The sequence below is a fragment of the Heterodontus francisci genome, chromosome 1 (assembly GCF_036365525.1).
Source record: "Heterodontus francisci isolate sHetFra1 chromosome 1, sHetFra1.hap1, whole genome shotgun sequence".
Classification (NCBI taxonomy): Eukaryota; Metazoa; Chordata; class Chondrichthyes; order Heterodontiformes; family Heterodontidae; genus Heterodontus; species Heterodontus francisci.
In genome coordinates this window covers 286,122,693-286,138,762 of record NC_090371.1, presented here as the reverse complement: position 1 = coordinate 286,138,762, position 16,070 = coordinate 286,122,693, and the positions used below count along the sequence as shown (strand labels likewise).

The 16,070-nt window shown below is 49.3% G+C and overlaps 1 protein-coding gene across 1 annotated transcript in view; it reads left to right on the top strand.

Annotated features, from left to right (window-relative positions):
* The first annotated feature begins 7,657 nt into the window (after window positions 1-7,657).
* gne (glucosamine (UDP-N-acetyl)-2-epimerase/N-acetylmannosamine kinase) overlaps window positions 7,658-16,070 on the top strand; it is a 68,627-nt gene continuing 60,214 nt past the window's right edge. Inside the window, exons 1-2 of the mRNA XM_068047354.1 lie at window positions 7,658-7,760; window positions 13,448-13,650. Coding sequence (XP_067903455.1) covers window positions 13,487-13,650 — 164 coding nt within the window. The 5' untranslated portion in view covers window positions 7,658-7,760; window positions 13,448-13,486. The remainder of the gene's footprint in view (window positions 7,761-13,447; window positions 13,651-16,070) is intronic.

Below are 16,070 nucleotides of genomic sequence, written 5' to 3'. Positions count from 1 at the left end.
GATGGAGCATAATGTGGAAAATGTGAGGTTGTCCACTTTGGCGAGAAGAATAGAAAAACAGAATATTATTTAAATAGAGAGAGACTGCAGAATGCTGCAGTACAGAGGGATCTGGATGGCCTCGTAAATGAATCACCAAACGTCAGCATGCAGGTTTTTAAAAATTCATTCATGGGATGTGGGCGTCGCTGGCCAGGCCAGCATTTATTGCCCATCCCTAATTGCCCTTGAGAAGGTGGTGGTGAGCTGCCTTCTTGAACCGCTGCAGTCCATGTAGGGTAGGTACACCCACAGTGCTGTTAGGAAGGGAGTTCCAGGATTTTGACCCAGCGACAGTGAAGGAACAGCGATATAGTTCCAAGTCAGGATGGTGTGCGACCTGGATGGGAACTTGCAAGTGGTGGTGTTCCCATGCATTTGCTGCCCTTGTCCTTCTAGCTGGTAGAGGTCACGGGTTTGGAAGGTGCTGGCTAAGGAGCCTTGGGGCGTTGCTGCAGTGCATCTTGTAGATGGTACACACTGCTGCCACTGTGCATCGGTGGTGAAGGGTGTGAATGTTTGTAGATGGGGTGCCAATCAAGCGGGCTGCTTTGTCCTGGATGGTATTGAGCTTCTTGAGTGTTGTTGGAGCTGCACCCATCCAGGCAAGTGGAGAGTATTCCATCACACTCCTGACTTGTGCCTTGTAGATGGTGGACAGGCTTTGGAGAGTCAGGAGGTGAGTACTCGCCGCAGGATTCCTAGCCTCTGATCTGCTCTTGTAGCCACAGTATTTATATGGCTACTCCAGTTCAGTTTCTGGTCAATGGTAGCCCCTACGATGTTGATAGGGGATTCAGCAATGGTAATGCCATTGAATGTCATGGGGAGATGGTTAGTTTCTCTCTTGTTGGAGATGGTCATTGCCTGACACTTGTGTGGCGCGAATGTTACTTGCCAATTATCAGCCCAAGCCTGGATATTGTCCAAGTCTTGCTGCATTTCTACACGGACTGCTTTAGTATCTGAGGAGTCACGAATGGTGCTGAACATTGTGCAATCATCAGCGAACATCCCCAATTCTGACCTTATGATTGAAGCAAGGTCATTGATGAAGCAGCTGAAGATGGTTGGGCCTAGGACACTACCCTGAGGAACTCCTGCAGTGATGTCCTGGAGCTCAGATGATTGACCTCCAACAACCACAGCCATCTTCCTTTGCGCTAGGTGTGACTCCAACAGGAGAGAGCTTTCCCCGATTCCCATTGACCTCAGTTTTGCAAGGGGTCTTTGACGCTATACTCGGTCAAATGCTGCCTTGATATCAAGGGCAGTCACTCTCACCTCGCCTCGAGTTCAGCTCTTTAGTCCATGTTTGAACCAAGGCTGTAATCAGGTCTGGAGCCGAGTGGCCCTGGTGGAACCCAAACAGAGCGTCACTGAGCAGGCTAAGCAAGTGCCGCTTGATGGCACTGTTGATGGCACCTTCCATCACTTTACTGATGATTAAAAGTAGGCTGATGGGGCGGTAATTGGCCGGGTTGGATTTGTCCTGCTTTTTGTGTACAGGACATACCTGGGCAATTTTCCACAATGCAGGGTAGATGCCAGTGTTGCAGCTGTACTGGAACAGCTTGGCTAGGGGCGCAGCAAGTTATAGAGCACAGGTCTTCAGTACTATTGCCGGAATATTGTCAGGGCCCATAGCCTTTGCAGTATCCAGTGCCTTCAGTCGTTTCTTGATATCATGCGGAGTGAATCGAATTGGCTGAAGTCTGGCATTTGAGATGCTGCGGACTTCAGGAAGAGGCTGAGATGGATCATCAACTCGGCACTTCTGACTGAAGATTGTTGCAAGTAATTAAGTAATTACAGCAAGTAATTAAGAAAGCAAATGGAGTGCTGGGCTTTATTGCAAGGGGGATGAAGGATAAAAGTGGGGAAGTCGTGCTGCAACCGTAGAGTCATAGAGTGGTACAGCATAGAAACAGGCCCTTCGGCCCACCGCGTCCATGCTAACCATAATGCCTATCTATACTAATCCCCACCTGCCTGCATGAATTCCATATCCCTCTATGCCTTGCTCATTCAAGTACCTGTCCAGATGCCTCTTAAATGTTGCTGCTGTTCCTTCCCCCACCACCACCGTCGATGTTGCGCCGACCTGTGAAACCATCTGACCTACACTATTCCATTTTCATCCATATGTCTATCCAATGACCACTTAAATGCCCTTAAAGTTGGCGAGTCTACAACTGCTGCAGGCAGGGCGTTCCACACCCCTACTACTCTCTGAGTAAAGAAACTACCTCTCACATCTGTCCTGTATCTATCACCCCTCAACTTAAAGCTATGTCCCCTCGTGTTTGCCATCACCATCCGAGGAAAAAGACTCTCACTATCCACCCTATCTAACCCTCTGATTATCTTATATGTCTCTATTAAGTCACCTCTCCTCCTCCTTCTCTCCAACGAAAACAACCTCCAGTCCCTCAGCCTTTCCTCGTAAGACCTTCCCTCCATACAGGCAACATCCTAGTAAATCTCCTCTGCACCCTTTCCAAAGCTTCCACATCCTTCCTATGATGCGGTGACCAGAACTGCACGCAATACTCCAGGTGCGGTTTCACCAGAGTTTTGTACAGCTGCAGCATGACCTCGTGGCTCCGAAACTCGATCCCCCTACTAATAAAAGCTAACACACCATATGCCTTCTTAACAGCCCTATTAACCTGGGTAGCAACCTTCAGGGATTTATGTACCTGGACACCAAGATCTCTCTGTTCATCTACACTACCAAGAATCTTCCCATTAGCCCAGTACTCTGCATTCCTGTTACTCCTTCCAAAGTGAATCACCTCGCACTTTTCCGCATTAAACTCCATTTGCCATCTCTCAGCCCAGCTCTGCAGCCTATCTATGTCCCTCTCTACCCTACAACATCCTTCGGCACTATCCACAACTTAGTGACCTTAGTGTCATCCGCAAATTTACTAACCCACCCTTCTACACCCTCTTCCAGGTCATTTATAAAAATGACAAACAGCAGTGGCCCCAAAACAGATCCTTGCGGTACACCACTAGTAACTAAACTCCAGGATGAACATTTGCCATCAACCACCACCCTCTGTCTTCTTTCAGCTAGCCAATTTCTGATCCAAAGCTCTAAATCACCTTCAACCCCATACTTCCGTATTTTCTGCAGTAGCCTACCGTGGGGAACCTTATCAAACGCCTTACTGAAATCCATATACACCACATCCACTGCTTTACCCTCATCCACCTGTTTGGTCACCTTCTCGAAAAACTCAATAAGGTTTGTGAGGCACGACCTACCCTTCACAAAACCGTGCTGACTATCGCTAATGAACTTATTCTTTTCAAGATGATTATAAATCCTGTCTCTTATAACCCTTTCCAACATTTTACCCACAACCAAAGTAAGGCTCACAGGTCTATAATTACCAGGGCTGTCTCCACTCCCCTTCTTGAACAAGGGGACAACATTTGCTATCCTCCAGTCTTCCGGCACTATTCCTGTCGACAATGACGACATAAAAATCAAGGACAAAGGCTCTGCAATCTCCTCCCTGGCTTCCCAGAGAATCCTAGGATAAATCCCATCTGGCCCAGGGGACTTATCTATTTTCACACTTTCCAAAACTGATAACACCTCCTCCTTGTGAACCTCAATCCCATCTAGCCTAGTAGCCTGAATCTCAGTATTCTCCTCGACAACATTTTCTTTCTCTACTGTAAATACTGACGCAAAATATTCATTTAACGCTTCCCCTATCTCCTCTGATTCCACACGCCACTTCCCACTACTATCCTTGATTGGCCCTAATCTAACTCTAGTCATTCTTTTATTCCTGATATACCTGTAGAAAGCCTTAGGGTTTTCCCTGATCCTATCTGCCAATGACTTCTCGTGTCCTCTCCTGGCTCTTCTTAGCTCTCCCTTTAGATCCTTCCTGGCTAGCTTGTAACTCTCAAGCGCCCTAACTGAGCCTTCACGTCTCATCCTAACATAAGCCGCCTTCTTCCTCTTGACAAGCGCTTCAACTTCTTTAGTAAACCACGGCTCCCTCGCTCGACAACTTCCTCCCTGCCTCACAGGTACATACTTATCAAGGACACGCAGTAGCTGCTCCTTGAATAAGCTCCACATTTCGATTGTTCCCATCCCCTGCAGTTTCCTTCCCCATCCTACGCATCCTAAATCTTGCCTAATCGCATCATAATTTCCTTTCCCCCAGCTATAATTTTTGCCCTGCGGTATGTACCTGTCCCTGCCCATCGCTAAGGTAAACCTAACCGAATTGTGATCACTATCGCCAAAGTGCTCACCTACTAATCATGTCTTTTACATTCACATCCAAGTCATTAATATATATGACAAACAGAGGGTCCAGCACCGATCCCTGCGGCACACCACTGGTCACCGGCCTCCAACCTGAAAAACAACCCTCCACTACCACCCTCTACCTCCTATCACCAAGCCAATTTTGTATCCAATTTGCTAGCTCACCCTGGATCCCATGTGTTTGAACCTTCTGGACCAGCCTACCATGTGGGACCTTGTCAAAGGTCTTGCTAAAGTCCATGTAGACAAGGTCCATCGCCCTGCCCTCGTCAATCCTCTTGGTCACCTCCTCGAAAAACTCAATCAAATTCGTGAGACATGATTTCCCACGCACAAAGCCATGCTGACTATCCCTAATCAGACCATGCCTTTCCAGATGCATATAAATCCTGTGTCTCAGAATCCCTTCCAATAACTTTCCCACCACTGAAGTAAGGCACACCGGCCGGCAGTTCCCTGGCTTATCCCTGCTGCCCTTCTTAAATAAAGGCACAACATTAGCTATCCTCCAGTCTTCTGGTAACTCACCCGTGGCTAACGCTGATACAAAAATCTCTGACAGGGCACCAGCAATCTCCTCCCTTGCTTCCCATAGCATCCTAGGATACACCTGGTCAGGCCCTGGGGATTTATCCACCTTAATGCGCTTCAAAACCTCCAACACCACCTCCTTTGTAATGTTGATTTTGTTCAGGGCATTATGCCTCTCCTCTGCAATCGTGCGTGGGTTCCTCACAGGCTTCAGTAGCTATGTCCTCAGGGGTAGCCTTTGTCTCCAAGTATCTAACCCTGAAGACGCACATGGGGACAGAAAGGTTCTAGCACCTGGGACTGGTGAAGTATGTAGGTATCGTGGCTGCTTCATAGAGTTATGCAGCACTGAAACAGTGGTGTTGGATTGGAAGTGTATGACATATTATGTTTGTCTCTGTAAATAAAAGCTTTTAAGAGTATAAAGACTAGGCTCCAGTTCTAGTCTTCATCGCCTGGCTATCTGAGTTCCAACATCTCCCGCTCTTTCTCCATAACTCTAATTTTTTTTCCCTTTAAGTATTTATTCAATTTCCCTTTAAAAGTTACAATTGAATCTACTTCCTGTGTCCTCTGATGACTGACCCTTCTGCCACTGGCAACAGTTTCTCCATATTTACTCTATCAAAATTGTTCATAATTTTAAACACCTCCATGAAATCACCCCTTAACTTTCTCTGCTCTAAGCAGAAAACCCCCCAGTTTCTCTAGTCTCTCCACTTACTGAATTCCCTCATCCTCTGCATCCTTTCCAAACCTTGATGTCCTTCCTAAAATATGTGGTTCCCAGACACGATACTCTCGCTGAGCACCAAACAGTGATTTATAAAGGTTTAACATAACTTCAAAAGAAAAACAGAAAATGCTGCAAATACTCAGCAGGTCAGGCAGCATCTATTTTTTTTAATTTATTTCGAGATACAGCACTGAAACAGACCCTTCGGCCCACCAAGTCTGTGCCGACCATTAACCACCCATTTTATACTAATCCTACATTAATCCCATATTCCTACCACATCCCCACAATTCTCCTACCACCTACCTACACTAGGGGCAATTTACAACGGCCAATTTACCTATCAACCTGCAAGTCTTTGGCTGTGGGAGGAAACCAGAGCACCCGGCAGAAACCCACACGGTCACAGGGAGAACTTGCAAACTCCGCACAGGCAGTAACCAGAACTGAACCCGGGTCACTGGAGCTGAGAGGCTGCGGTGCTAGCCACTGCGCCACTCTCTGTGAAGAGAAAACGAGTTAATGTTCCGTGTCTTTGTGATCCTTCATCACAATTGGGAGTATTTCCAGCATTTTTGTTTCAGATTTCCAGCATCCAGCAAGAAACTTTTTCCCAGAGTGGGGGATTCAATTACAAGGGGACACGAGTTCAAAGTGAAAGGGGAAAAGTTTAGGGGGGATATGCGTGGAAAGTTCGTTACGCAGATGGTGGTGGGTGCTTGGAACGCGTTGCCAGCGGAGGTGGTAGACGCGGGCATGATAGCGTCTTTTAAGATGTATCTAGACAGATACATGAATGGGCAGGAAGTAAAGAGATACAGACCCTTAGAAAATAGGCGACAGGTTTAGATAGAGGATCTGGATCGGCGTAGGCTTGGAGGGCCTGTTCCTGTGCTGTAATTTTCTTTGTTCTTTGTTCAGGTAACTTTGATTTTGTACTCTATGCTCCGTTTATAAACCCAAGGTTGCATATGTGTTCTTAATAGTCTTCTGTCAAAGATTGGTATACATACCTGTCCAAGGTTTCTGCGTAGCTGCAGCACCTTTAAAATTGAATTATAGGGGAAGACAAGGGTTATGCAGAACATTCAGGAAAGTGGAGTTAAGGCCACTATCAGATCAGCTATGATCTTACTGAATGGCGCAGCAGGTTTGAAGGTCTGTATGGTCCACTCCTGCTCCTATTTCTTATTTAACATTTAGTTCATATTAGATTAGATTAGAGATACAGCACTGAAACAGGCCCTTCGGCCCACAGAGTCTGTGCCGACCATCAACCACCCATTTATACTAATTCTACATTAATCCCATATTCCTACCAAACATCCCCACCTGTTCCTATATTCCCCTACCACCTACCTATACTAGTGACAATTTATAATGGCCAATTTACCTATCAACCTGCAAGTCTTTTGGCTTGTGGGAGGAAACCGGAGCACCCGGAGAAAACCCACGCAGACACAGGGAGAACTTGCAAACTCCACACAGGCAGTACCCGGAATCGAACCAGGGTCCCTGGAGCTGTGAGGCTGCGGTGCTAACCACTGTGCCGCCTTGTCTCTCCTCATTCTTCCTAATATATATTATCACACTCTGTGCTCCTCCAATTCAGACCTCGTGTCTATCGCCAGTTTTTACCGCTCCACCATTGGTGGCCGTGCCTCCAATTGGCCCGGGCCCGAAGGTCTGGAATTCCATCTCGAAATCCTTTAAGATGCTCCTTACAACCGTTCAACAAGCTTTTGGTCTCCTGTCCTAATGTCTCCTTCCGGAGCTCGGTGTCAAATGCTGCCTGATGGTGCCCGGGACAGAATCACCCTCAAATCCCGAGCCTGGCACTGATACCCTGTCCGCCCCGAATGTGAAGTCGCAGGCGCCAGAGCCGGAGGCCTCCGGTACCATAGCAACGCGCAACCCGCCCCTGCCGGCCGGTACCATGGCAACGCGCAACCCGCCCCTGCTGGCCGGTACCATGGCAACGCGCAACCACGCCCCTGCTGGCCGGTACCATGGCGACGCACAACCACGCCCCATTGCGCGTCATCGTCGGACGATTCGGCGGGTGGAACCATCGCGCGACGGAGCAGAGGTCCAGGGAACAGAATCTGTGACGGAGTCGGACAGACAACAGACGAGGAGGCAACGGCGGTAAGCGGCCTAGGCCCGGGGAGAGTCTCTCCCCCCCCCCCCCCCAAACATCCCCGGGACCAGGGAGAGTTCCCCCCCCCCACGGGACCGGGGAGAGTCCTTCCCCCCCCCCCCTCCCCCCACGGGACCGGGGAGAGTCCTTCCCCCCCCCCCTCCCCCCACGGGACCGGGGAGAGTCCTTCCCCCCCCCCCCTCCCCCCACGGGACCGGGGAGAGTCCTTCCCCCCCCCCTCCACGGGACCGGGGAGAGTCGTCGTCGTCCCCCCCCCCCCAAACATCCCCGGGACCAGGGAGAGTTCCCCCCCCCCCACGGGACCGGGGAGAGTCCTTCCCCCCCCCCCTCCCCCCACGGGACCGGGGAGAGTCCTTCCCCCCCCCCCTCCCCCCACGGGACCGGGGAGAGTCCTTCCCCCCCCCCCTCCCCCCACGGGACCGGGGAGAGTCTCTTTTTCCCCCCCCCCGTCCCCCCCCAAGGGACCGGGGAGAGTCGTCCCCCCCCCTCCCCCCACGGGACCAGGGAGAGTCCTTCCCCCCCCCCCCTCCCCCCACGGGACCGGGGAGAGTCCTTTCCCCCCCCCCCTCCCCCCACGGGACCGGGGAGAGTCTCTTTTTCCCCCCCCCCGTCCCCCCCCAAGGGACCGGGGAGAGTCGTCCCCCCCCCCCTCCCCCCACGGGACCGGGGAGAGTCCTTCCCCCCTCCCCCCCTCCCCCCACGGGACCGGGGAGAGTTTCCCCCCCCCCCACGGGACCGGGGAGAGTCCTTCCCCCCCCCCACGGGACCGGGGAGAGTCCTTCCCCCCCCCCACGGGACCGGGGAGAGTCCTTCCCCCCCCCCACGGGACCGGGGAGAGTCCTTTCCCCCCCCCACGGGACCGGGGAGAGTCCTTTCCCCCCCCCACGGGACCGGGGAGAGTCCTTTCCCCCCCCCACGGGACCGGGGAGAGTCCTTTTCCCCCCCCACGGGACCGGGGAGAGTCCTTTTCCCCCCCCACGGGACCGGGGAGAGTCCTTTTCCCCCCCCACGGGACCGGGGAGAGTCCTTTTCCCCCCCCACGGGACCGGGGAGAGTCCTTTTCCCCCCCCACGGGACCGGGGAGAGTCCTTTTCCCCCCCCACGGGACCGGGGAGAGTCCTTTCCCCCCCCCACGGGACCGGGGAGAGTCCTTTCCCCCCCCCACGGGACCGGGGAGAGTCCTTTCCCCCCCCCACGGGACCGGGGAGAGTCCTTTCCCCCCCCCACGGGACCGGGGAGAGTCCTTTCCCCCCCCCCCCCTCCTCCCCCCACGGGACCGGGGAGAGTCCTTTTCCCCCCCCCCCTCCCCCCACGGGACCGGGGAGAGTACTGTCCCCCCCCCCCCCCCCCCCCCCCCACGGGACCAGGGAGAGTCCTTTCCCCCTCCCCCCACGGGACCGGGGAGAGTCTCTTTTTCCCCCCCCCCCCGTCCCCCCCCAAGGGACCGGGGAGAGTCCTTCCCCCCTCCCCCCCTCCCCCCACGGGACCGGGGAGAGTCCTTTCCCCCCCCCACGGGACCGGGGAGAGTCGTCGTCGTCGTTTCCCCCCCCCCCCCCACGGGACCGGGGAGAGTCTCTTTTCCCCCCCCGTCCCCCCCCACAGGACCGGGGAGAGTCGTTCCCCCCCCCTCCCCCCACGGGACCGGGGAGAGTCGTTCCCCCCCCCCCTCCCCCCACGGGAGCGGGGAGGGTCCTTTTTCCCCCCCCCCCCCCCCCCCCCCAAACATCCCCGGGACCAGGGAGAGTTCCCCCCCCCCCCACGGGACCGGGGAGAGTCCTTTTCCCCCCCCCCTTCCCTCCCCCCCCCCCTTCCCTCCCCCCCCCCCTTCCCTCCCCCCCCCCCTTCCCCTCCCCCCCCCCCCTTCCCCTCCCCCCCCCTCAGAGATTGCTGGTACACGTTTTATTACGTATTATGAATATCCGGTTTTCTTAATGACGTACTATGCCAGGTGGCAAGTTCACCCATCTTAACTATGCAAATATGTTGCGTAATGCAAAGAAACATTTTCTATTTTGTTGCAATTTTGCTGTTAGCTCACATCCAGTAGTTGGGAGCACTGTAGTCAGTGTGTGTTTAAGCACTATCTTTTCACAGTCCAGCTATAAGTAAACAACATAAAATAAAACAAGTTTGAACAGACCCAAGTCCAGTTCCTGGTGGATGATGCCCACACAAAATTGTCCTCTGCCATCATTGTAAATCTGCCTTTGAATGGCTAATGTGTAGTTTGTAAAAATTCCATCTAGTTCAGGTGTTCTGTTGATGAGGTCGATCCATATTATTTGGGCAGATAGAGTTTTACTGTGGATTAGTAAATGAATTTGCAAGAGGGAAAACTGCTACAAAAAACAATTATCATTCAAATCTTGTATGTATGTGGATTTCCTGCCCTGTCAAATGTTTCCATTAGAAGTTCCTATAGATATGCTACCACAAGTAGTGCAGTCAACATTCCTGATTTGCTTCGATGTAACTTCTATTCCTCCCCGTCTCAGATAGATAGTAGCCTTCCTTTTTGTTTAGGCAACTAGAGGAAGTCTTCAGATGTAAAACAAGGTATTGCCAGATCAGAATGAGTAAACTCTCAGACCAAAGCAAGATGATCCTTGTATGAAGGATAGCAGGATCCTGCACATAAATCTCAGCACCTTGACCTGGGAGAGTTGTGTGTGCACACGTTGCCGAGGTTAATGTTCAAATTGATTCAGCTTGCCATCTAGTTACAATAGATTAAAAGATGCTTTCAGTGAAGCTTCTTGAGGTCAAAAGTAAAACAAGTTGATCCTCATTATTAGTTGAGCTTTTCGGTATCTTTTCCCTGCACAGGAGCTGGATTTGGGATAAGACGGGGAGGAGCGGGAGACTGTGTGTTGAGCCGGAAGAGATAAGTGAGGTTTTGAATGAGTACTTCTCTTCGGTATTTACGAATGAGAAGGGGTGTATTACTGAAGAGGACGGTGTGAAACAGACTGGTAAGCTCGAGGAAGTGCTCGTTAGGAGGGAAGATGTGTTGGGGTTTTTGAATAACTTGAAGATAGACAAGTCTCCCGGGCCTGACGGGGTATATCCAAGGATGTTATGGGAAGCAAGGGATGAAATTGCAGAGCCGCTGGCAATGATCTTTTCATCTTCTCTGCTGACGGGGGTGGTACCAGGTGATTGGAGGGTGGCAAATGTTGTGCCCCTGTTCAAGAAAGGGAATAGGAACAACCCTGGGAATTACAGGCCAGTTAGTCTTACTTCGGTGGTAGGCAAGTTGATGGAAAAGGTGCTGAGGGATAGGATTTCTGAGCATCTGGAAAGACACTGCTTGATTCGGGACAGTCAGCACGGTTTTGTGAGGGGTAGGTCTTGCCTCACAAGCCTGATTGAATTCTTTGAGCAGGTGACCAAGCAAGTGGATGAGGGTAAACCAGTGGATGTGGTGTACATGGATTTTAGTAAGGCATTTGATAAGGTCCCCCATGGTAGACTTATGGAGAAAGTCAGGAGGCATGGGATAGTGGGGAATGTGGCCAGTTGGATTAAGAATTGGCTAACTGATAGAAGGCAGAGAGTGGTCTTAGATGGTAAATACTCAGCCTGGAGCCCAGTTACCAGTGGCGTGCCGCAGGGATCAGTTCTGGGTCCTCTCCTGTTTGTGATTTTTATTAACGACTTGGATGAGGAAGTCGAAGGGTGGGTCAGTAAATTTGCAGATGATACAAAGGTTGGTGGAGTTGTGGATACCGAGGAGGGCTATTGTCGTCTGCAAAGGGACTTGGATAGGTTGCAGTGCTGGGCTGAAAAGTGGCAGATGGAGTTTAACCCTGAAAAGTGTGAGGTCGTCCATTTTGGAAGGACAAACATGAATGCAAAATACTGGGTTAACGGTAGGGTTCTTGGGCATGTGGAGGAGCAGAGAGACCTTGGGGTCTATGTGCATAGATCATTGAAAGTTGCAACTCAAGTGGATAGGGCTGTGAAGAAGGCATATGGGGTGTTAGCGTTCATTAGCAGAGGGATTGAATTTAAGAGCCGTGAGGTGATGATGCAGCTGTACAGGACCTTGGTAAGGCCTCATTTGGAGTACTGTGTTCAGTTCTGGTCGCCTCATTTTAGGAAGGATGTGGAAGCCTTGGAGAGGGTGCAGAGGAGATTTACCAGGATGTTGCCTGGAATGGAGAATAAGTCTTACGAGGAAAGGCTGAACATTCTAGGCCTCTTCTCATTAGAAAGGAGAAGGATGAGGGGTGACATGATAGAGGTTTATAAGATGATCAGGGGAATAGATAGGGTAGACAGTCAGAAACTTTTTCCCCGGGTGGAGCAAAGCGTTACAAGGGGTCATAAATTTAAGGTGAAGGGTGGGAGATATAAGGGGGATGTCAGGGGAAGGTTCTTTACCCAGAGAGTGGTCGAGGCATGGAATGCCTTGCCCGGGGAAGTTGTTGAGTCAGAAACTTTAGGGACTTTCAAAAGGCTTTTGGATAGGTATATGGATAAAGGAGAATGATGGGGTATAGATTAAATTGTCCTTGACAGAGGACAAAGGATCGGCACAACATTGTGGGCCGAAGGGCCTGTTCTGTGCTGTATGTTCTATGTTCTATGAGTGTCCCAATCCAAAGATACAGCTGTGACTATGCAGGGACTTGGTATTCCAGACAGACAACAGACAGGGCACATCTCACCCAAATTCCAGTTCTCCCCATTCCTGAAATCTATTCCGGATGGAAACAGTCTTTCATTGATTCATAGAAACATAGAGAGTAGGAGTAGGCCCTTCGGGCCTGCTCCGCCATTCAAAAAAGATCATGGCTGATCGTCTAATTCAGTGCCCTGTTCCCGCTTTCTCCCCATATCCCATGATCCCTTTGGCATTAAGAAATATATCTATCTCCTTCTTGAATATATTTAATGACTGCCTTCTGCGGTAAAGAATTCCACAGATTCACCACCCTCTGAGTGAAGAGATTTCTCCTCATCTTGGTACTAAATGGCATACCCCATATCCTGAGAATGTGACCCCTAGTTCTGGACTCCCCAGCCATCGGGAACATCCTCCCTGCATCTAGCCTGTCTAGTCCTGTTAGAATTTTATAGGTTTCTATGAGATCCCCTCTCGTTCTTCTGAACTCTAGTGAATATAGGCCTAGTCGACCCAATCTCTCCTCATACGTCAATCCTGACATCCCAGGAATCAGCCTAGTAAATCTTCTTTGCACTCCCTCCATGGCAAGAACATCCTTTCTCAGATAAGGAGACCAAAACTGCACACAATACTCCAGATGTGGTCTCACCAAGGTCCTGTATAACTGTAGTAAGACATCCTTTCTCCTGTACTCTAATCCTCTTGCAATGAAGGCCAACATACCATTCCTAACTGCTAGCTGCACCCGAATGCTTTTTCTAAATTGTGCTATGTAACTAATGCTAGTGCTGGTTTAAGAGAATTATAATTTTTAAAACACGATAATATGCAGTTGAATTCTCCACTTTATTCAGGTCAGTACGTTTATTCTATTTATCTATGTTTTTAAGGCAGGTGTTAACCTGTTTAGCACATAGAGGAATGTGGTGTATGCATTCTAGCTATTCGTATTTGAACTTTGCTGATCAGAAAATATGCCCCATTATATAGTTTTTGACACAGCGCTGCAGATTTATATAAATCTCATTTGTTTACTTTCAGGAATTTATCCAAACGCATAATATTCAAAATCAGGAAACCATGGAAAAAAATAAAAACAGGAAGAAGCTGCGAATCTGCGTTGCCACATGCAACCGTGCAGATTATTCCAAGCTCGCTCCCATCATGTTTGGAATCAAGGAACAACCTGATTTTTTTGATCTGAAAGTGGTTGTTTTAGGATCTCATTTAATTGATGATTATGGGTAAGTATATTGAGCTCTTATCAATAACAAAAACAAAGAACAGCAGCACAGGAACAGGCCATTCGGCCCTCCAAGCCTGTGTCGATCTTGATGCCTGCCTAAACTAAAACCTTCTGCACTTCCGGGGACCGTATCCCTCTATTCCCATCCTATTCATGTATTTGTCAAGATGCCTCTTAAACGTCGCTATCGTACCTGCTTCCACCACCTCCCCCGGCAGTAAGTTCCAGGCACTCACCACCCTCTGTGTAAAGAACTTGCCTCGCACATCCCTTCTAAACTTTGCCCCTCTCACCTTAAACCTATGTCCCCTTGTAACTGACTCTTCCATCCTGGGAAAAAGCTTCTGACCCATCGGTTGCTATGTACTTTATAATGCATCTTGCGATGGGCTGTATTCTTTTAATTTGGTGCGTTATACAGGTAGCCAGCACAGCCAGAAAAATCTCTCTGGTGTTTCTCCAGTTAAGAGGTGAACCATGTGATCTCTTCCTTTAAAATCTCAGAAATGACAGCACTATTGCATTTTCTGTGCTAATCCTATTTCTCTCTTTTTATGTTCTTCCTTCTCACATACTTATCCAATTCCCTTTCATGCAGTGTCTACTTCGATATGAGATGTTTCAAAGTAGCCTAATGTCATCGTTCTCCTTTTTTACACTGCCATGTTTTCACCAGTTGGTGGGACCTAAATTTGTTTTGTTGATCATATTAAAGTATTCTTGTACTTAGTCTGAAATTCAGCAAGAGTGGTGACTCGCACTGGAATACTGGTTTAACCTCTTGGCAAGGATTGAATACTTACTGCACTAGTAAAATTCTTTCCTAGTTATAGTCGTCTCAAACTTCCTGCATAAAACTAAAATTCATTAGCAATGAAGTGATAGTCTTGTTCAGAAAGAATTAAAGATGGATGATTTAAGAAATTGAATCATTCACTTGGCAGGCGAGTGATGTGTGTTTAATTGAAGATTGGGTAAAGTGCTTCAGAGTAGAGGAAGCTTTATTTGTACCTGGCCTTTCCAGTATATGGGAATGTAAAGGATAAGAAGTGACTTGCTTTGCATTTATCTGGCCCCAGAATTCTGAAAAATATAAACTAGATTATCTCTAACATCCCGGCATTGCTTTCTCTGCCAAATATCTATCCAGTTTTCTTTTGCATTTGCTGACACTATCCATCTCCGCCGCTTCCCTTGGAGACTACCTTACATTTACCTTCTTATCTCAAGTAATTCAGTCTAAATTGTTCACCACCTATCTTCTGAGCTTGAGTCCTTTCTCTTGAGCACAATTTGTGCTTTTGTCAAATATACTATGTTGCAATGTATCTACACACCTTAAAATGACATAAATTAAGTAGAATCTACCGCACAGAAACAAGCCATTCAGCCCAACTGGTACATGTTGGTATTTATGCTACACATGAGCCTCCTTATATCCCTCTTCTCACCCTATCAGCATCTCCTTCTATTCCTTTCTCTCTCGTGTTTGTCCAGCTTCCCCTTAAATACATCTGGGCTGTTCACCTCAACCACTTCTTGTGGTAACGAGTTTCACATTCTCACCACTCTCTGGGAATTCAGGAGAAACTTCTTTACCCAATTGGATTTATTAGTGATTATCTTGTATTTATGGCAGCTGGTTTTGGATTCCCCCACAAGTAGGAATATCTTCTCTACTTTTACCCTATCAAATACTTTCTTAATCTTGAAAAACCTCTATCAGTTGACCCATAAGCCTTTCCTTTTCTAGAGAAAAGAGCCCCAGCCTTTCCTGATACTTGTAACCTCATAGTTCTGGTATCATCCTTGTGAACCTCTTTTTCACCTTCAGTGCCCCTCTATCCTTTATATAATGCAGAGACCAGAATTCTTTTTGAGGCTATCAGTCGGCATCAGAGGTCCTAGAGCCCTTCCCAACATGTGCTCCAGCTATATCCAGGGATGGTGATGGAGGAGTGTGGCTATGGCTGATGGTCACACTTAACGATAATATCTATTTGAATGCTGTTGTGGAATAGCCCGGGTCCCTGGAGCTGTGAGGCTGCGGTGCTAACCACTGTGCCGCCTTGTCTCTCCTCATTCTTCCTAATATATATTATCACACTCTGTGCTCCTCCAATTCAGACCTCGTGTCTATCGCCAGTTTTTACCGCTCCACCATTGGTGGCCGTGCCTCCAATTGGCCCGGGCCCGAAGGTCTGGAATTCCATCTCGAAATCCTTTAAGATGCTCCTTACAACCGTTCAACAAGCTTTTGGTCTCCTGTCCTAATGTCTCCTTCCGGAGCTCGGTGTCAAATGCTGCCTGATGGTGCCCGGGACAGAATCACCCTCAAATCCCGAGCCTGGCACTGATACCCTGTCCGCCCCGAATGTGAAGTCGCAGGCGCCAGAGCCGGAGGCCTCCGGTACCATA